The sequence below is a fragment of the Ambystoma mexicanum genome, chromosome 6q (assembly GCF_040938575.1).
Source record: "Ambystoma mexicanum isolate Mex_15411 chromosome 6q, UKY_AmexF1_1, whole genome shotgun sequence".
NCBI lineage: Eukaryota > Metazoa > Chordata > Amphibia > Caudata > Ambystomatidae > Ambystoma > Ambystoma mexicanum.
Window position 1 is genome coordinate 1,640,110,736 of NC_090937.1, and position 21,695 is coordinate 1,640,132,430.

General features: G+C 48.7%; 1 protein-coding gene across 2 annotated transcripts in view; it reads left to right on the forward strand.

Moving 5' to 3' along the window:
* The window catches only part of IDH3B (isocitrate dehydrogenase (NAD(+)) 3 non-catalytic subunit beta), a 455,202-nt gene that overhangs the window by 226,332 nt on the left and 207,175 nt on the right, over positions 1 to 21,695 (forward strand). For both annotated transcript variants that reach the window (XM_069632420.1, XM_069632419.1), the window contains exon 9: positions 10,925 to 11,071. In XM_069632420.1, the coding sequence (XP_069488521.1) occupies positions 10,925 to 11,071 (147 nt within the window). The remainder of the gene's footprint in view (positions 1 to 10,924; positions 11,072 to 21,695) is intronic.

The following is a 21,695-nucleotide window of genomic DNA, read 5'->3' on the forward strand; positions in this document are numbered from 1 at the left end:
GAACTTTGGACCTGTCAATCAGGGGAAGGCTCTCTCGAAGGCTTCCATTTCCAGATGGCTCTCCGGCTGTATCATGTACTGTCATCCGTTGGCAAACCGACCGCTGCCTGGCCGTCCGAGAGCCCATTCCACCAGAGCGATCGCAGCTACCACGGCGTTCCTTTCTGGTGTGCCCCTGCTGGACATATGCAGGGCTGCTACGTGGAGGTCGACGCACACCTTCACGAAATTCTACTGCGTCGACCGGGATTCCAGGGAGGAGTCCAGGGTCGGCCAAGCAGTGCTGCGCAACCTGTTCGCCTGAGGTGAGCCTGGTGAGGAGGTAAGATGCTTAATGTTGAGTTTGATGTAATGCTTAATGTTGAGCCTTTGCCACCTCCCGTGGTTGTGCATGTGTGTACTGCTATGTATTCTTTATTCATGAGCATGTGAATCCATGCCAGACCCCATACTGGAGAAGGAACAAGTTACTTACCTGTAACTGTTGTTCTCCAGCATGGGTCTGGCATGGATTCACATGAGAACCCTCCCGCCTGGTGTCCAGTCAAATGGTCGACAGTGATTTGGTCGACAGACAATTGGTCGACTGAATTTGGTCGAATGCCAAATGGTCGAATTTTTTTTTTTTATATATATATGTGTTTTGTGGGTTTTCGTGTGGGGAAAAAAAAGAAAAAAGAAAAAAAAGGGGGTTGGGGGGGGTACCCCCCCCAAAAAAAACCAAAAAATGGGTAAAAAAAAAAAAAGAAATTCGACCATTTGGCATTCGACCAAATGGTGTCGACCATTTGACTGGTAACCCTCCCGCCTACCCCTCTGCAGCTCTTCACTTGGTCATACTGCCACTTCACGTGCTTCCAAATCTGAAGATGGCTGCCAGAGGCGGTGCTTAGGTAGAGGGCAGTCATTGGCTGTGGTCAGTATGACGCAGAGACCAGTGATTGGTTATTACTACGAAAGACAGATCAGAAACGAAACTGATACTGGTTTTTTCTTTACCGAGGATTCCCAGCCTGACGACGGGGAATATTCATGAGCATGTGAATCCATGCCAGACCCATGCTGGAGAACAACAGTTACAGGTAAGTAACTTGTTCCTTACCTGGTTCCTCACGCACAACTGTGCATGCGACCCATGCAGGAGTGGTTGGCGAAACAATGGTCTCAGGCGAGTGGTCAGTGGGACGATCTAGTGGTCGTTTCACCAACACTGTACAAAATCTTCGCTGGTGGACAAGAGAAAATCTGTTCAAGGGGAAACCCTTCTATGATCTACAAGCGAGTGTCACGACGGATGCCTCACTCACTGGGTGGGGGGCTTCTTACCTTCACCACACAGCTCAGGGTCTGTGGTCTCAAGCGGCTGCACAAAACCACATCAATCTGCCAGAACTACTGGCAGTATTCAAAGCCCTTCGGGCGTTCAAATCTCACCTAGCAAACCAATCTGTGCAAGTCCTGACAGACAGCACTACAGCGATGTTTAACATCAACAAACAGGGAGGCACACGTTCTCCAAATCTGTTCAGGCTTGCGCAACAAATTTTGAAATGGACACTAAAACGGAAAATTTAGAATGGATAGTGTCCTCCAACGTATTCCACATCTTTGACATGTAATGTCCACAGCTGTGCTGCTTCAGAAATATTTCAGCAGAGGGAGTCCTGCGTCGATGGCGTCGGGTCGATGTCCCTCGAAGGCCTCCGTCGAGGGCGACGTCACTGGATGTTACAGGATGCACGGTGCCCAGAGCCTCAGTTCCGTTTTTTACGCAAACATGTTTGCTTCGAGAACTCGGCGCACCTCATGTGTTCTTCTTCGTGAAGATGTCTTCTTCATGTACCCCTCCGACTCCGCGGTCTGGCTTTAAGACTTGCAGGGACTGTAAGTCCAAGATGACGATTACGGACCTGCAGGGCATTTGTTTGTGGTGTCTAGGCGAGAGTCATGATACCGACGACTGCTCGAAGTGCCAGTCGTTGACTGCTAAGGCCTTGCAGGAGCATAAGGGGAAGTTACAGGTAGGTCGGGTTTCTAAAAAACCTAGTAAGTCTCGAAAAGCTGCGGGTGTTTCCATCGATGATTTGAGGGGTGACTCTCCTCATTGGAAGGAGTCCCGGGGATCTCGGTCCCGGAGTGGGTCCCGCCACTCGTCCTCGTCTCGGCACTCCTGGAAGCTGTCACTGGTCGCCTTCCTCGTCAGATGATGACACAGCGAGGAAAGTGGTTTGTCCCCCTAAATCCTCGACTTCTGAGGAATGGGAGGCCTTCAGGGAGAAAATGCTGGCGATTTTCCAATCCCAGGGCACATTTCCGTCCGCGCCTTCGGAAGAAGCAGGCAGGGAACGGTCTTGGTCTGATGCTTGAACGCCTTTGGTCCTGGGTCCTCGGCGCGATAAACATCTGGATCCGTCGAGGTCCCATTCGGACTAGGCTCTGGTTGAACGCCAGAGACGTGCTAGGTCCAGGTCTTGGTCTTCGCCCCTGGCAAAACCGCAGAAGTCTGATAAGGGCTTCGTCGGTGCCGTGTCCGTCGAGTACGGCTGTCAGTGCTTTGCCTTCACTCCAGCCCTCGTAGCCGTCGCCGCCATTGTCGATGTCGACGCTGAAGCCGTCGATGCCTTTGGCACCAATTGGCCGGAATTTGCCGGTGGAGATCCCTGATACTGTGGATCCTCCAAGAAAGGCTAAATCCAAGACGGGGCAGCCTCTTGTCGACTCCAGGCCCACTCCTGTTCCTAGGCAGGAGTTCTTTCAGTCTCTGGCTGATATCTATGAGGAGAGGTTGATTTTTGGAGTTTGAACCCGTTGAGCCTGATGAGGCTCCTTTCTTTTCCTGAGCCAGTCAATTGGAGGAGTTACATCAGTCATTGCATGATGCCAGTGGCCTGGACACATCTACTGATGTGGAGTTTGGGAGGCCTGAGCCTGGAGCTCATGCAGAATCCTCCTATAGGAGATTGATGGCTAGAGTTACTGAGTATCGTGGTTGATGCAGTCTTCCAGTGGCATTTGTTCAGGATGACCTTACTGATATTTTCAATCAAGGTCCGTCCACTGACGAAGTGTTGCCGTTACATTTGACTTTGCAAAAAAGGGTGGCGGCTACTTGGCAGACCCCGGAGTCTCTTCCGGCGGTTAACAAGTAGTTAACAAAAAAATTTCAACCTTTCAGTAGAGACTCCAGCTGCCTATCCTCATACCCCACTCACGAGAGTTTGTTGGTTCAGGCGACTACGGCCACCTCGAGGCAAGCAGCGTACCCTACCATCTCTCCGGATAGGGACGACAAACGCTTCGATGGTTGGGCACGCAAGGTGTTTTCGGAGGAGAGTATGGTGCTGAAGTCAGCCAACTCCACTTGTGCCTTGGCAAGATTTTCACACACACTGTGGAATTGTCTCTCTAGCGGCTGAGCATATTCCCGAGGGGGAAGAAAGGGATGGGTTACTTGCTCTTGTGCAAGATGGCAGGGATGCCATGTGTGACTCCCTTCAGTCTGGGTTGGACATGGCCGACGGTGTTAGCCGGTCCATGGCTGCGAGCATCGTTACACGCAGGTTTGCGTGGATGCGGAAGTCTGGTTTTGCTCCGGCTGTACAGGCCCGTCTTCTGAACATGCCCTTTGATGGTTCTCATTTTTTTTTTGGCAGCAGGCTGACGAGAGCCTTGAGAGGTTGCAGACCTCCAAAGCTGCTGCTAAAACTTTGAGCGCAGCTGTGCCTCAATCTCTACCTAGGGGACAGCAGTGGCGGGGAGGTTGCTTTCGTTACTACTCCTCTTTTGGTAGGACAAGAGGAGCCGCCAATCAAAGGGGTCAACGTAAAAGTACCCGTGGTGGTCGGGGAAATAAGGGTGCCAAAGCAGCTCAGGCAGCTGCCTCTTTGCCTTCAGGCGCTGCCGCTCCAAAACAGCTGTGAGGCCATGTTCCATTGTTCGCCGGTTGGGGGCAGACTGTCTCAGCATCTCGAAGATTGGCGAGCTATTACTTTGGATGCGTGGGTTCTGGATACAATATCCCACGGCTACTGCCTTTCCTTCCTAAAACGGCCTCACGACAATCGGCCGCGGTCTCTCTTTGAAGCTTCTGGATCCGCTCCTTGTGCAGGAAATCTTGACCCTGCTGGAGAAAGGCGCGCTATAGAACTGGTGCCTGTAGCGGAGAGGAACAAGGGATGGTATTCCCCATATTTTTTGATTCCAAAGAAAAACTGGGGTTTGAGACCCATCTTGGACTTGGACTTGGACTTGAGTTGGTTGAACAAACTCCTCAGGAAGGAGAAGTTCAAGATGGTCACTCTTTCTCGGGTCCTCCAGGCCCTTCGAATTCAGGATTGGTTGGTGTCTCTGGACCTACAGGATGCTTACTTTCATGTGCCGATTCATCCAAAGCACAGAAAGTACCTGAGGTTTGCGGCTGGCAGCTTGCACTTTCAGTTTCGGGTCCTGCCATTCAGATTGAATTTCACCAAGCTACTGGTGGTGGTGGCAGCGTATCTCAGGCGAGGGGGAATTCACATCTACCCTTACCTGGATGACTGGCTGATCTGTGCAAATTCTCCTGAACAAGCGTTGGATCATCTCAGCCTCACCTGCCGCTCCCTCCACAAGCTGGGCTTCTCCCTCAGTTTCAAGAAGTTGTATCTGACACCTTCCCAACAGCTCGTGTACATCGGGACTGTATTGAACACGTCCTTGGGAAAGTGCTTGCCTCCAAAGGATGAAGCCTCATCACATTGTACAGATGGTGGACAAATTTCAACATGCCCAGCGGCTTCCGGCTTTGGAAGTCTTGAGGTTGCTCGGCCTCATGGCATCCTGCATTTTCTTGGTGTCAGAGGGCAGACTGAGCATGAGATCCCTGCAATGGGTTCTAAAAATGCAGTGGTCACAATTCTCAGGCAAGATGTCGGATCCCGTTCAGATTCCACTCTCGGCCTCACAGGATCTTCTGTCGTGGGCCAACGAGGGGAATCTGATGAAGGGGGAGCCGTTTTGGCAACCGTGGCCGGAGGCGACAGTACTGACGGACGCTTCCCTAACAGGATGGGGAGCCCATGCTGACGATCTGACCGCCAGCGGTCGTTGGTCTCTGTCGGAGTCAAAACTCCACATCAACCTGTTAGAGCTGAGGACCATCAGGCTGGCCCTGAAGGCTTTTCTGCCATCTGTGCGGGGGAAGGTTGTCCTGATCATGACAGACAACACAGTGGCCATGCATTACCTCAACAAAAAAGCGGGTGGTTAGGGTCACTGCAGCTCTGGTTCTGGCCAATCCAGCAAGGAATATCACTCTCGGCAGTACATCTGGCACAGGAAGTCCTTCTGGAGATCTTTGCCCTTTTGGGAACCTCGCAAGTGGATCTGTTCGCGACCAGTGCCAACTAGAAGTGCAAGAGATTCTGCTCAAGGGAATTTCCTCTGAGAGGAGCCTTAGGAAAAGCATTTGTCGTGGATTGGTTATTCCCACTTCTGTACGTGTTTCCTCCGGTCCCTGTCATTCCTCAGATGCTAAGGAGGTTGCGGAGGTTCGGATCCCACATGATCCTCATTGGGCCAGGAGAGCGTGGTACCCGGACCTTCTAGAATTGTCCATCTGCCCTCCACGCTGTCTTCCCCACCAAGAGGATCTTTCTCTCTTTCTCGCGCACCGCATCGTGGGATGGGGGGGGTGGGTCGGGGTTCTCCATTCAGAGGTCAAGGCTCTCAACCTTCACGCTTGGTTTCTGAAAGGTTGAGATATAAGGATTGGGACCTCCCGGATGACGTGATAGAGATGTTGATTTTGGCTAGCAACCAAATCCATGTACTATTGCCGTAAGTTTTGCGACTGGTGCAGAGGACAAAATGTCGATCCTTTTCAGAGTTCCATTCCAATGATTCTGTCTTTCTTGCTTTCTTGGGTCACAAGTGGGTACCATTAAAGGTTACCTGGAGGCGCTGTCTAATTTCAAGCGCTCGTCTGAAGAGTGTTCTTATTTGAAGATTCCTTTTAATTTCCCAATTTCTAAAAGGGCTCACAAATGTGTTCCCGCCGTCTTCGTTTCAGGTGCCGGTTTGGGATGTGAATTTGGTCTTGAAATTCCTCATGGGTGCTCCGTTTGAACCTCTGCACTCTTGTCCTTTGAGACTGTTGTCTTGCAAGACGGCTTTCTTGGTTGCAGTTACATCTGCTCACAGAGTGAGTGAATAGCAGCCACTTTAATCTAGGCCACCCTTAACTGTGTTCCGCAAGGATAGGGTTGTACTGAGGGTACGTCCATCCTTTCTACCAAGCGGTTCTAAGACATCTGTTCACCCATGAACCTTCTCATATCCCACCACCTTCTACTAACACTGCTCACTAATCTATGCACAGCATGTGATCTAAGCAGACTCCACAAGCCTCAGAAGGGATACATTACTCACCGTAATCATATTTCTGATGCTTGTATCTGCTTAGATTCACATGCGCCCACCCTTCCTCCTCTGAGGAGAGAAGGCGCATGGATGCTTATGAGCTTGTCTGATACGTATCTGCTTGGATACAACTGTACTCACGCTACACCTCATGCTACCTCATGTCAGTAAAATAACAATCTGAGGGACCTCGACACGTGAGGGATCATGAGTACAGTGGACATCGCACTAGGGATAGTATTACTGGTAAGCCCTGTAGACGTCACGAAAACAACAACTGTAATACACTGCAGCTTCCACTAGATGTTGGCCTATGCACAGCATGAGAATCTAAACAGATACAAGCATCAGAAATACGATTACGGTGAGTAATGTACCTAGCCGGACTGATAACCAGAAGATCCCAGGAGGAGTGCGAGAAACAACAACCAAAGCAAGGACCAAGCTTTGGCTAAGCAAGTCCATTACCTACCTAATGCTAGAAATTGCAAAATGCAAGCTGTTTGGAATCGTTAATAAAGCTGTTGTTTTGCCAAAGGTACACAGAAATGTTTCTGTTGTTGAAACTACAGATCCAGAGCTGGAAAAGACTATTGAGCAATCTTTGGTGGGGTTCAGAAAACCAGTCACCACTGATTGAACCAAGGGGGAGAAATGATCCTAATTAAGTCAAAACTTATATTGTCTTTCTTTCTTTTTCTAGTGGTAGAGCAGATGTTGGTGTAGTACAGCTTTTGACAGGAGGCCGCGTGTATTTGTTGGACATCCTAATGAGCACCGATTTTCTTTCCTTTTTTTCTTCTTTCCTTTTTTTGTTTTTTGTTCCTTTTTAGAACAGGTAACTCATCTTAGCGGTAGGGCTCAGAGGAGGTAATTTTTCTTTATTTCAAATGAAGCATACTGTTAAACATAATCTCTTGTAAGTGTCCCCTATCTGACTTACTACTGACTTACTACGCATTTGAGTTCTGCAAAAAGTGTTTTCTGTAGATCGCGGTTATTCGCCCTCCAGTTGCAACCTCATGATGATGGTATGGGAGACATCATTTAACTTGATTTCTGTAAGGATGAGGAGGGCAAGATTCTTTGTTGTCCAGTGATAATGTCAGCTGGAAAATGGCCGCCGAGGGCGACATTTCCCAAAAATGTACCCTCTGTAAAATCAAACCGCTTTGCCCAAATATTGTACGATTGGAGTTGATAATATAAAATTATACCCCTTCTAAAATGGTTTGATGTCATTTCATCGACGGTTGTCATTTCGGTGGGTTTTTTAATATCTACCAAATTGATTTATTTTTATTTTTGGGGGTATTTCCCCTCTCCTCCCCCAACCCCCTCCATGCCCCCCCAGACCCTCATTGTTTTTTGTTTTTTTTTTTAACTATTACTGACTCCCCACCCCTTATACACACGTTCACAACCCCCCCTATATGTTTCGATGAGATTTTTCGGTAACAAAAACTCGCTAAAAAACCCCATTGAAATGACAACTGTCGATGAAAGAACAATATCTCTAGAATATTTAGGGAAAGTATTTAAGGGGTCAGGAAAAACCTGACGACTTTTTCCAGGCGACATTATCACATGGTACCGATTCTTGTCACAGCTTATCGCCTCCATTTTTGTATGGTGGGTTAAAGCTGATCTGTCCTCGTTGTGTAGGCATCAAAGTGTGGAGATGGTCTAGTGCCTGGCTTATGGGTGAGAAGTGGCTGCAAATTGATAGTTGCTTTTTGGGTTGATAAGAATGCTGATGTGCATCTGTGGATGTTATGACTGGAATTTCAAGGAAACTGTACACAAGGGAAGGCCCTTTGGGCTTTACCTGGGTCAGGCGAGGGGGTCCCTTTAGTTCTTAACTGAATTCTGTTCTGATTCTTGGGTTTTCCTCTGATCTATTTTTGTATCCTTTAGCTGGGAACAGCAGTCACCCATGCCCCCTTTGTTTAGGTGTTCAATAGTTTGTGTGGCAGGATTTCCTGATAATACAAGTGTACTTCTCAAGTTTGTCCTGCGATTAAGCATTGTATTCCTTTTTTGATGTGATAAATGTTCCGCTGGTACTGAGGCTTTAATGGTTTCTCTTAATTTGTATCAGCATGAATCATGGCGGGTGACTGAATGCTGTGTAGTTGCCAGCGTTTCATGATTGAATTTCCTCAGATATCACCCAGAGAGCCTGTGACAGCATAGACTGGAAACCTCTGGCACTAATGCTGATCATCTTACCACTAGCCAACACCTTCTCTTTAATTAAGGGTTCTATATTGCCAAGAAAACACTGTTATTGAAAGTGATTGCTCCATCGTACCCCCCATTAAATGTTGTAAGACATAGTGATTCCCAAATCTGGTGTGTAGAGGTTCAACTTTGCTTTTCTGGGCTGTCATGATAAGGTAGGAAGAGAACACTGTTGGCAATACTGATGACCAACTAAATAGGTTTATTTGCAATGTTCAGAAGGAAAAGTAAATGTTGGGGTATTAGCATAACCTGTGCCTAATCGGTGTGAACTGTCAAGTATCCCAGCACCAAGCAGCTGCCCACAAGGATTCTAATATTAACACAGAGGTTCTCTCTTAGTCACTAGGTCTCTTGTGTGTGAATAAGAGTGCTAGGGAAAGGGCATTCCCATGACTATAAAATGTAGTTCCCCTTTCCCCACCGACCGCCCCTGTCATCAGTAGTTTTCAGACTTTATTACGTCTTCCTGAGCCTCTAGACAGGGTTATGAGGAACACCAAAAGGACTGGGACTTTACTCATAAAGGGATGAGCCTAGGCAAAACCGTGGGATTGAAAGCAAAGCCCAAACTACAGGACATAAGGTCCAGAGTCCAGTCCTTCTGTTAATTTGAATCATCTAGCCATCCGCTCACTTCAGTGCTCTTTAAGTCACTTGCAGTCAGAGGGTTCTTGTTGTCCTCACCTTGGTATTCTTTTTTGTCTTTATCTTTGTCACCATCATGATGTTTGATATTCGCCGAGGTTTCTAGGATGAGGTAATGGCCTCCGATACTCACCACTTATAGGGCTTTGATACCTACCCCTAGGCCGGGCTCGCCATAGCCAGCGTATAATTGCTGTCTGGTTGGGAGCAGAGGCAAGCCCTGAATTAGACTCCTCTTGCACTAGCAGTTTCTTCACTGTTGATGCTGATAGTAATTCTCCCCCTTTACCTAGTTACTCTTTTTTCCCTACCCCTCCTCCACACAGTAGCCCTCCAATCTCTGTTCTCAAAGAATACTAAGACTTCCTAATTTAGGTTGGTGGTCTCAACTACTAGAGCCAGATCTGGCTGACCTCTGAATGCTTTCCAAAAGGACCATGGTGTCAGCAGGCCTCCTTTGTAGCCTATCTCTTCAGCCTTGCTTCTCCTGAGCGCCTGCTGATATGGCACAGCCAACTCCTTTTCTGTCCCATTGTTAACACCACTCTCTTATCTCTAATGCTGCTCTAAAACCCAGCTCGTCAAGACGCCTTCGTATCTTTTTTAAAACCAGCACTGATCGAATCTGATTTTTCGTTCCGTTTCTCCATGAGATGGGTACTGTTCGATGGGCCCTAGCCCAGTGGTTTAACCTTGCCCCTTTAGTGTGGCCATAAGTTGCATATTCCGTATCCTTATAGGAATCCGTCAGTGTAAGCTGAAATGAGAAAAACTGTTAGCCATATTGGGTACCAGCTCCATTATGACAGCCTGTGGACCTGGTGCCCTGGCTTTGCTGCGCCCCTATGAGCTCCTGTTGGCAGCGCTGCTGCCCTGCGCATGGTTGTTTGTTGCTTGTTATATTGTGGTCTGCTGTACAACTTCTGCCTGTCTCGGGATCACAGACCATGCTAGAGCTTGCATTCCATAAATGCGCTATTTTTCTAGTCCTTCGCTGTGCACCGAACTATGGCCCCATGGCCATGTTCCAAGCACATTGAAGAAATACCCGCTGATTTGGCGTGTCTGAAACAATAATTCTGTGGTTCCGTTTCTCTGAGTTTCCCTGGGGGCCAAAGGTAAAGACTTAGCCTTATTCTCCCCACACATGAAGAATCGTTACCGCTGACTGACATGGGGTTTTTAGCTACTCTTTGCTGTTCTCCGTGGGAAGGACCAGGAGAGTTCTAGGGATTCCTCCTCATAACGCCTCCAGTGGTACATCACAGATGGTTGGTAACTCATGGGCCACCAAGGTTACAAAAAGGGCATACACTTACTTGTTGAGAACAAGAAGACTGGACATTGTTAATAATTTGCTCAAAATGGCGAATGCTCCCTTCACAGGAGCAGGATATTGCATCATTCTATAGATCTTCTGGTGCCATCAACCAGTAGTTTGTATATTGCGAAAAATGTTGAGCTTGAAATGTTTAAGATTACTAAGTTTGTCAGTGTGCCCTGCTTTTGGTCTTGTTCATTAAATGTTCAAAAACATTTTTTCAGATATTTGTTTTGTTAAATTATTGTTTATAGCGTTTGCAAGATGCTTTTCACATAGGAGTGTTAATATATCCCATTTCGTTCTCTCTAGTTGGTACAAAACCCATATCAGTTTGATGTTTTGGTCATGCCAAACCTCTATGGCAATATCATTGACAACTTGGCTGCCGGATTGGTTGGTGGTGCTGGTGTGGTTCCTGGCGAGAGCTACAGTGCGGAGTATGCAGTCTTTGAGACGGTAAGGTAGCCTGAGTCGGGTTCATTAAATATCTACTAATATGGTTACCTGAAAAGGATGGATACATTTCAGTTAATGGAACAGTCTTTTGGGGTTTAATGGCTTTATCTTCTAAGGGAGATTGATTACCGAAAAGGAGCAAACCGCAGATTTTTCACCATGTTGTATAAACATACTATTTGGTGTGTATGAAAGATGAATGGTGCACTTGTGAAACACTTGAAATATATCATTTTTTGAAAGACAGTTCATTATATGGAAGCACTGTATGTGTGGGTCTTTGGTGGTCGTTCACCCAAAGAGTCTTCTTAACAAAGGATCAAAATAGTACATTTGTTTTCTTAAAATATAAACAGAATAGTTTTACGCCACAAATGCAAAAGGATAGGGGCTGAGTAGAAGGTGAGTGTCCTTCGTAGATGCATCTCAAAAAAGCAGCAGTTAATTCCTCATGCCCTGCACAGTTCACAATACTAGCTGCAGCTCCCTCATGATCCGAACCCTACACAAATTGACTAATTCCTCAAAGAATTTATGGCAGTTTCTGCTGCCGATATGCAGGTTCCCTAAACATTTGTCTTTAAGGTAGCTCAGCGGGTTGAACGATCGCTGCTGCGATCTGTATGTGTGAGATCTGCTGGTTACAGGTTCGAATCCTGGCAAGGCCATCTCAGCCTTTCATCCTTCTAAGTTTGATAAATGTGTACCAATGCTTGTTGGGTGATATTGTTTGCAAATGTATTCTATGTAAAGCACTTTGGCGAAAGTGCTATACATCTTATCCCCTTCAGTGCCTACTGCTCTTTTGTTTGTTCATTATTTGTTTAAAAGTATGTATTTTTAATATAGATTGTATAGTTTTAAAAAGTACAACAGAATTTCCTAAACTGAAAGTTCAACAGCTGACTAGGACAAGTATTTCTTATAACATAGAGACACATTAGGGGAGACTAGCGTGCGCAGCCCAATATGCCCGCAGTGTGCTGCGCTCCATGGCCTTCTTGCTCCTCCTACAGATTGCATGGAAATCAGAGTTCTCCCCGATGAAATGAAAGCCGCACAGAGTAAACTAGAGCCCCCCCGTGTGGTCTTTGGCAGGCTGAGAACTGCGATAGGGGCCCAAGTCCTGAGTTCGGAAAGGCAGCAGAGGAAGAGTCCATGGCTGGCGAGATGAGAACTGAAGCGATGTGGCCAGATCTTGCGGTACTGTTGCACTACCTGCAGGGGACTGTGTGGACAGGCTGGCCTGGGAGAATGTAGTGGAAGAGCTGCAGTGAATGCGCTGGAGGACCCACAAGCATGCATCCCAGGAGTAAACCCAGAGCAGTTGGATAGACGTGAGGCTGCGCTGGGGACTTGAGATGGAAAGCGGATCGGTGGCATAGAAAAGGATCTCCACTAAGACGCTAGCTGCTAAGGAGGGAATGGGGGTCCCGGCTGTGGCCTTAAATGGGACCTGTCATGACAGGCTTGCTGGAATCCACAGGAAATTATGCTGATCCCACATACCCTCACCGTATGTTCCCCACTTAGCGCCGACACCCTCAGTGGGGTGGCACGGTGGCAGCCCTTGTTGCTCCCAATGCCCCCCCAGCTCTCATTCCACATTCCGACTCTCACTCCTGCCCAGCTACCCTCCTCCCAAGCAGCCCCAACCCCCATCCACCCAAAGGATAGGCAGAGACCAGTAGGATGAGTGGGAGAAAAAATTGCCACAGCAAACTTTATTACACATAAAGTCAGGAGTTAGCTTACAGGTGTTCCGTTCACGCTCAGGATTCTGCGCTGAGAGCAAGCAACATTCCCCCCCCGCCCCTTCGGGTCCTTGGGGGACCCGACGCGGGCGCCCAGTCCCTTCCTCTGCAGTCCCTCTCTACCCTTTGGCCATTTCTTTGTTTTGCAATTTTCTTTTCATTTTCTTTCCCCAACGCTATTGAAGTGCAATTTTATTCCGTGCTTTACTTTCTTTCCATTCTCCATTTCCGCTTAGGCTCCTTCTAAAGGATGCGTTCCGGTCTCCTTTTCCTCTTTTGCTCCTTACCCCTGGATTCCCTCTTGGCTTATTAATCATTGTTAATCATCTCTCCCTAAACAGGTCTTCCTCCAACCCATCCTGCCAGGGAGCCCCTCTCCCCCCTTCCGCCAAGACCCCGATCTGCCCTAGCTCTCCCCGCCGCCTTAGTTGTCCCATCCCCTCCGCCCCCATCGCGCCCTCCTGTTCTAGAGAGCCCCATCCATCAAGCGCTACCTATCCCCCAGAGCCCAGCATCCTTCTTATCCCCATCCTCTTCCCCTGCCTATCGCTAAAGAGGGGTCCTCCCCAACTATCCCCCCTGCTCCTCCTGGCCCCTACCCCCCGCACTCCAAGGCGCCCCCTCTCCCCAAGTTTCTTTTGATCTCCTTAAGCTGCCAATCACAAAGGGCCCCCTTCTCTTGAACCCCCCCCCCCTTAACATCCCCCAACTCCCAGGGGCCCCCCTTCCCCGCAGTTACCAACGTACTTGCCGGAGCCCCGTTTACAGTGCAAACTTTCAATTCACCCCTCCCTTGCTGACTTCATTGTTGCTTTCCAATTTTCAGTTTCCAACGATGCTCTTCCCATTTCCCCTCACCCACTTTTGGAGTTGGAAAGGTCTTCCAAGCCCCCTAACCCTCCCCATTAACGTGGGCCTCCCCTGAGTCTAATACTCCTGGGCGGTGTTCTTAATAAACTGATGGCTGTGCAGTTCCCCTTGTGGTATTCGCCAGTACTTTCTAACAGGAACACCAGGTAACATCCGCTGGGCTTGTCTGCAAGAGACCAGTCGCTGCGACCGGTGTCACCGCCACGACTCGCAGCGGGCCACCGGCCGCAGTGAGTTCCCCCTCATGCACCTGGTCGCCTTAGTGCACGAATCCCCAGTTATACTCCCAACCTGTTTTTTTTTTATTTTTTTTTTTTAACCCCATTCATTCCGTCCGCAACAGACACGCAGGCCCTCCGGCTAGAACCAGTGGTGTGATGAATGGTGCCGCGGCCTTCCCTGCTGGTGCTCCTCCTGACAGTTTGCTGCTTGCTCCGGGATCCATTGCAGGTGGGCCAACTGACCAGGCAGCAGCGTGCCGAATGAGGTCTTCCCTTGACTGTTCCGTATCCTTACCGGAGGCCACCCCCACCAAGATTAGGGGGGAGCGTTTCAGGCCCCTTAAAGGCCTTCCTTCGTTTGACAAAGCCCAAATAGACACCCTCCCTTGCCCCCCCCCCATGCTAGCATCCCCCGGCAGTTCATCTGCAGCCCATCCCTTGCAGGGCATCCTTTAAGTTGTACACCATCCCCTTACCCCCACTTCTGATAAGTGAACCTTGTCCTCCCCAAAGCAACCCGGAGTTTTCAAACTGATCGAGGCATGCTTGACCCATCCAAAGCCCCTGCTGACCAGGAATCTCACCAGTTTTACATTCGTGCCTCCCTGGGAATGTGCCCCCTCCAAGTCTGCCTAAGTATGATCTCTGACCACGCCAATGTGTGCCCCGGAAACTGTTCCCAATTTGGGTGAGTCCGGTCCTCATCCCCGCCAATAACCCCCTTCTCCCCCTGGTCACCAGGATTAGATTAGATTGACTGATTTAGCCATGTCCTATCCTTTCAGTATGCTAGGAATCCTGTCAAATTCGTCCATCTCCCCCCCTTCCCGTGTCCGCTCTACCATCGCCCACCCCCTCTTCCCTTGCAACCTCCCTGTCACTGTGCGCGTGATCTGCCCCTTCTAGCGCCTCCTCCTTTGCCCCCTTCACACGCCCGCCAGAGCACCCCTCTCCTGCATGAGAGAGAGGGGGATCCGGCTTGCGCACCCTACCATCCCCCTAGCTTAAACCGTGCTATTGGCCATCCCACTTCTAAAGCCCGTGGCGGAGGTTGCACCTGCGACGCTCAATCACTTGCCCCTCCCTGAGCAGTGGGGTTTGCCCTTGCGCCCGGCCCAAAATGCTCTGTTTAACCACAGCTAGTCATGCAAAACCTTGCGCCGTTACGCTCTCATGGGCATCTGTAGGCGTGCCGAGTTGCCAATTGTTCTAACCAACTGCTCTCTTCCTGTATCTATTGTTGGTTAATCTTGCTACTTGAACCCGGTGAACATTGTTAAAACTCCGAACCTTAAGGGTGCCAGCAACATCTAGCGTTGATCTGAATTCTCCAATCACACATCTTCTAGTGGGACGCTGGTGACTTAAAGAAACTTTATTATCGCAGAAGAAATTGTGTTCCATTATCCCAAATATGCCAAATATCGCCTCAAAATATCTTAGTTCCGTTCCTTATTCCGAAAGCAGCAAAACATGCCATTAACTATATTTGGCCAAGAGTTGGAGCCGGGCGCAAAAGATTGTTCTAAAATCCACCAACGGATTTGCTGTTTTATTTTTTAAACCCAATTTGTGCAAACATCATGCGTTGTCCCGCTACACCTTGAATACATTTCAATGTTAATCCTTCTGAATTAAGATAATATATTAGATATTTTTAATTAAATCGCACCCAAATGTACATCTCCCGGTCCCATTAAGGAATTTGATTTTAAACTGCACAAAATGATGTGCTGCTTTGCTCTACAACTGCACCAAATCATGCGTTCCCAAACAGCCACATGGGACGCGTTTCACAACTGCACCAAAGGATGTGCTGTATTTGCATAATTGCAGCTAACAATGTGCCCCACGGCCCGGAACTGCCACGAATCATGTGCCCCTTTGCGCTAAAACTGCACCGCTGCATGCGCCCCCCCTTGCGCGTTCTCGGAGATATGAAAGTGCTAATTAGTGTAAAGTGATATTAACCCATTAAGTGCCAAGGACGAGCTATCTCGTCCTTGGCAACAGGGAGGTAATCCCAAGGACGAGATACCTCGTCCTTGGCACTTAAGTACCAGAAACGTGGACCTCGACGTGCTTAAGCCGCGTGTATTTCCTCAGTCCTGCGTAGAATTGCGCTTTGCGGGTAATGCAAAGACTCATTTCAATCTAATTTGAATACCTCCAAACGGCGTCTCGCAATATTCACTGTAAAACCTATGTTTCGTTTGCACCAAATTAATTGAGATTTAATTTCAGCCACTTGGGTCATGGTTCACAGTGACGTAGACAGAGGACTAGAGTCGCCCGAATTATATCGAGGGATTATGCTCGTTTACGCATGCCTACCTTTAATCCTATTTTAAAAGGTTTACTTGTAAATAAATGGTGTTCGTTTTAAATAAAAGATGGGATGCATACCGCAATACTCCTTGCCCAACCACCCCTTCACCTTGCCCCAACTCCTTGCCCGCCCATTCCTTTGACCCTGCTGCGGGGCACACCATTCTTGACACCAACCAACAACAACACGGTTTGCCGAATTTCGGCATGAAGCGACCAGCGCACCGCACCCCCAGCGGCCACATGTGCCCCAGCAAACAAAGAGCATACTCAACACGATGTCACCCAAACCAAGCCTTCCCAAGTTGCGCATTCTGAGCACTGGACATGCAACGTCCCAAGGTTGCAACCCCCATGCCCCAGCATGGTCCCAACTTCCCGAAAGCCCAAAACAAATGACATTCCCCAATTTGAATGCGAGACCCTCGCATACTTTAAACAATTTAATTTTAAAAGAATGCCAAAACGCCTTCCACACACCCGAGGTAGAAAGCAGTGACGTAGATAGGTCGAAGGGTTTATACTTAAAGAGAGCAAAATGACTATGCGGCTAGTAGTTTGGACCAGTGTTGCTGAATAAATGTTATTTAAAATGCACAATTTACTTCACATTTCATCAAAACCTGCCCCTTGGATACCCCCAAACAGTAGGCCCAAAAGGACTGACTTGGCATTTTCAACTGTGGGCCACTTTATAATTGGCGCCCGGGTCACTTTATGCCCAGTCCGACCCTGCTCGGCACTAAGCTACCTTGAGCACATGTCCCCCCTGCACACGTCTGCATGCAGCCCTGCGAGGTGCTGCACCGATCCCTCCTGCACACCGCTACATCCCACAAAGGCCCTGTGAGCCGCTTCACTGGTCCCTCGTGCTCCCTGCCTCATCCACTGGTACCTCCTGCACGCCGCTGCATCCACGGACGCCCTGCGAGGCACGGCACCAGCTCATACTGCATTCCATTTAACTTGAAACGAACCACGGCCCCGGCGCCCATACTGTCCTGCCATTTGCCTTGACGCCCCATGGTGCCCCTTACATGCTGCTGTTTACCATGATAAATGAAAAGCAAAACGCCTTACCCAGCCCACGAAGGGGTGACGCATTTAACCTTGTGTAGCCCACAATGTACATGATAGTAGACCAGCAAACCCACCCCTTCACCTGGAGAGCGTCAAATATTAACCCCCGCCCGCACTTGGAATAAACTTTAATGAAGACACACCCTGTGCCATGCCACTATTTATTTATTTTATTTTATTTATTTGTTACACGCCCAGACCCTCAGGTGTCACGGCGAGGTTATAAGACAGCTTAGAAAATAGTCATGTTCAAACATTACATTGGTTACATTGCATGATATAGGTTACAATATATTAACAGCACTAAACAGGGTCCTAAGTATTTACAACAGTATCCAGAGGAAGGTGTCCTAACCTTGGGTGCTAATATTGGTTGAATAACCAGGTTTTAAGCTGTTTTTTAAAGATCGTGAAGGAGGATGCTTTTTTGATGATGATAGGAAGGGAGTTCCAGTGTTTGGGGGCTAAGGTGGTGAAGCTGCTGCCCCCTGCTCTTGTGGTTTTGAATCGGGGGGGGGGGGGGTCCAGGAGGAGTTTGTTGTTGGATCTCAGTAGTCTTATGTTAGTTTTAGGGTGCAGGGTGTTATTGAGATAGATAGGTCCTTTTTTTGTAATGCATTTGTAGGTGATGCATAGTGTTTTGAAAATGATGTGGGCTTTGATGGGGAGCCAGTATACATCTTTCCTGGTCTTGGAGATGTGATCTGATTTTTTTATGCCTAGCGCTGCCCTCAGGACTTTGTTTTGCAAAAGTTGCATTTTAGCTAGGTTAGTGTTGGAGGTGCCCAGTAGTAAAACATTACAGTAGTCCAATTTCGAAGTACCAGTGCTCTGGCCAGGGTGAGGCAGTTTGCTGGGGTCAGAAATTGTCGGCTGAGTGCAATTAATTTAGAGGTGTAGGCCGTGGAAGAGGAAAGTGCATTGATCTGTTTAGTCATGGTTAGGCTGGCATCGAGGTACACGCCCAGTGTTTTTACTTGTTTAGACACTGGAATATTGGTGCCGTCGATGTTGATGGTTGAATATTCTGGCTGCAGGGTAGCTAATTTGGCTGGAGCTCCTACGATGAGGACTTCCGTCTTCTCATCGTTGAGACATAGGCTGTTTAATGCCATCCAGTTTTGTATGATGGCGTAAATTTTGTTGATTGTTAAGGTGTCCTGGTCATAGTTGCCTGTAAGGGGAATAAGGATCTGGGTGTCATCCGCAAAGTTTGTGTATGTGACACCCATGTTGTCAAGTGCTGCGAACAGGAGCTTGGTGTATGCGTTATACAGCGTAGGAGAAAGGCAAGAGCCTTGGGGCACTCCTATGGGGACTGGGATGGGGTTGGCTGCTTCTTTGCCTATGGACACTCTGGAGGTGCGGTCGGTTAAGAATGATTTCACCCAGGCAATGGCTGCCCCAGAGAAGTTAAATTCACGGGCAAGTGAGTTGCAGAGTTTGTCGTGGTCCACCAAATCGAACGCGGCTGAGAGGTCCAAAAGCAGGAGAATGCAAAGTTTCCCTGAGTCTCTAATGGCATCCATCTGGATTTTAAGGTCCAGGAGAGCTGTTTCAGTGCTGTGGTTAGGCCTGAAGCCTGATTGTCTGGTGCCGAGGAGCTGGTTTGATTCTAGATGGGTTTGAATTTGGTTATAGGCTAGTTTGTCGATGATTTTGAGTAAGAATGGGACCGTAGTTATGGGGCGATAATTAGTTGGAATGGTGGGGTCTAGATTTGGTTTTTTAAGAAGTGGTGTGACCCAGGCTTCTTTAATGCAAGTCGGAACTGTATTGGACTTGAATGAGGCATTGACAAATTTCGTAACGAGGGGGGTCAGTGTAGGTGCGCAGGCTTTGACTAGTTTGGCTGGGACAGAATCTCCTTTACAGTTGGATGCTTTTAGTTTGGAGATAGTGTCGAGCACGAGATTGTGGGTGACTGGTGTGAATTGGAAGGGGGGGTTGGAGTTGTCGCTGGAAGGGATACAGTGATTAGGGAGGCAGGGGTTTTTTGTAGCTAGGAGTGATTTTTTGGAGTTGATTTTGTTTTGTAACATAGAGATTTTGGAGGCAAGAGCATCTTGTATGGTGGTACACCATTCTTTGCTTGTGTTTATGGGAGTGTCGGTAGGAAGTGGATTTTCAAGTTCTCTAAGAATAGTGAAAAGCTCTTTGGAGTCGGATGCTGCATTGTTGATGCGAGCATTGTAGGCGTTGGCTTTGTGTGAAATGATAGCCTCCATTTCCTAGTCTCCATTTCCACCTCATAACAGTTTACATTTTTACCCCAATTGCAACGCGCCTTCCCCGAAACTCGAATCATTAAAGCAATTGACTTTGTGTAACCCACACAACTGCACATATTAGTTAACCCCCAACGTAGCAAAACCAAACGATGCCAACACAACAAAACATTTCCCCACACTTAAACACCATTAAATTGACGACCGCCTGAAGCACCTTCCCCGTCCACGAAGCAGGAAAACCACTACCTTCCAGAAAAACCCTAAACCGGCGCACATCAATATTGCCCACACCCACCTTCCCCCTTGAGCAATCCCCCTGTTAACCCCCTCACCCCCCTGCCTACGTGCTTAACTGCTTTCCTGAAACCCCACCTGTTCCAGCGGCTGCTCGATGTCCCCATACCTTGTTTGGCCCCTCTGCTGGGTTTACTGAATTCCCGTGAGTGCTCTGCCATAGCCCACGAGGCAACCGAGCTCCCCGACACCCCTTTGTTGCCCATGCCCACCCCCCCGGACCTTACCCCACTTGGGACCCTCGCCCCCGACCACCCAGCCCACCCCCCAAAACATACACTATCCTCCATGCCCACCTGCCTGTCCGCGTGGATGCGGCCGTTCTGCAGCCCCCCATTATCCTCCCATCCTCTGTCCCGATTTACACCTTTGCTGGCAACCAAACGGCCCAGTGACCGCCCCATCCCAGATATGGGCACAAACTCATGCTACGTGTCAGGGTGGTACAGCCCATGTCTGACCGCCTCTTAAAGCGCGGCGACCATTGCGCGCCAATTCTTGCCCTGGGCCCGTGTATGTGGCAACCCCTTATGTCAATTCAATCCCAGCATAAAAAATCCTGCACCTAAGCCAACCGTCCCACAACAATGACTCCTCTTGACCTGACCTGATCCCCATGATCTCTGCCCATCGCGATGCCCTCCGCTTTTTTAACATGGCCCAATGCAAAACCTCCCCGTAAAAGTATTTACCTTTCCCTTCTTCCCGGAACTGGTCAACTCCTTCACTGGAACCGCAGGAACGACCCGACCTGGACCGCCTCCTTCTTCGCGCTGGAACACGAACACAGCAGCAACGTTGGCGAGGAGCCGACAAGAGAGACCCTTGTCCAGGTGTTTGTATAGCGCCAATGGGCGCGCGGGAGATGACGTCACCCACCCCCTCCAGCCCCCCTCCAGGTTGGAGTAATGCTTGGCTCACACCCCCCCCCCCCCTCTCCCGACTCCTCTTGCCACCATGCCGCGTGAGGCAGTTGGCACTAAGGGGGGCCCCCACCGAGGGGCCCTCCTTCGTAGGGCGCAGGAGCCCGTCGGAACCACAGGTTTCACGGCTAAGTTGGAAACCACAGGAAAGGGGCAGTGGATAAAATAATAAATGACGCACTCCTCTCTCCTGGTTCTGCACTGAGTTATAAATAGCACTAGATTCATTTCCTTTGTGCTTCTCTTTTCTCTCCTGTTTTGCCTATGCTATTAGCTGAGAGGTGTTGCTGAGATGAGTTTTGCTCTCTTCCTTGTCTTGAGAATGTTCGTTTATGTGAGTTTACAAAGCCTATTTTAACTATCCCTAAACTTCCTTTTTTTTTTAGAAAACTATTTCACACTGTGGCACTTTTGAGTCGTTCTTCATCTGGCCTGATGAAGTTGATTTGAAACTGCTTCTCTGTTGCTGCTTGCGTACTATACAAAAAGAATGAAGAGCCATTTGCAACTGTGGGCCACTTTTTCATTGGTCCAACCGTGACGCTGACCTAGCAGGGGGTTCTGCAGATCAGAAGTGGCTAAGTGAGGTGCTTTGGCAGAGCAGTGCATTGTGTCAGTACTGGAACTGTTGCTCTGCTTCATGTTGAGGGCGAGGTGCGTTAGCCGAGCTGCACTTGAGTCCCAGTACGGAAACAGAAGAGAAAGTTTCAGGTCAGGATTAATGTACACCGGCATGGCTGCTTCTGTGGGCCACAGGATTGACCTATCACTGGGTGCTGCAGGCCAGAAATGCAGTTCAATAGTGGAGGTGTCTGTGTGCCAAAATGCTAAACTGGCACAGAGTACTGTAATTCACTATTGAGGCTCATTCAGGGGTGTTGCTTATTCTGTAATATTGGGGCGGGTGTGATTGGAAGAGTTCC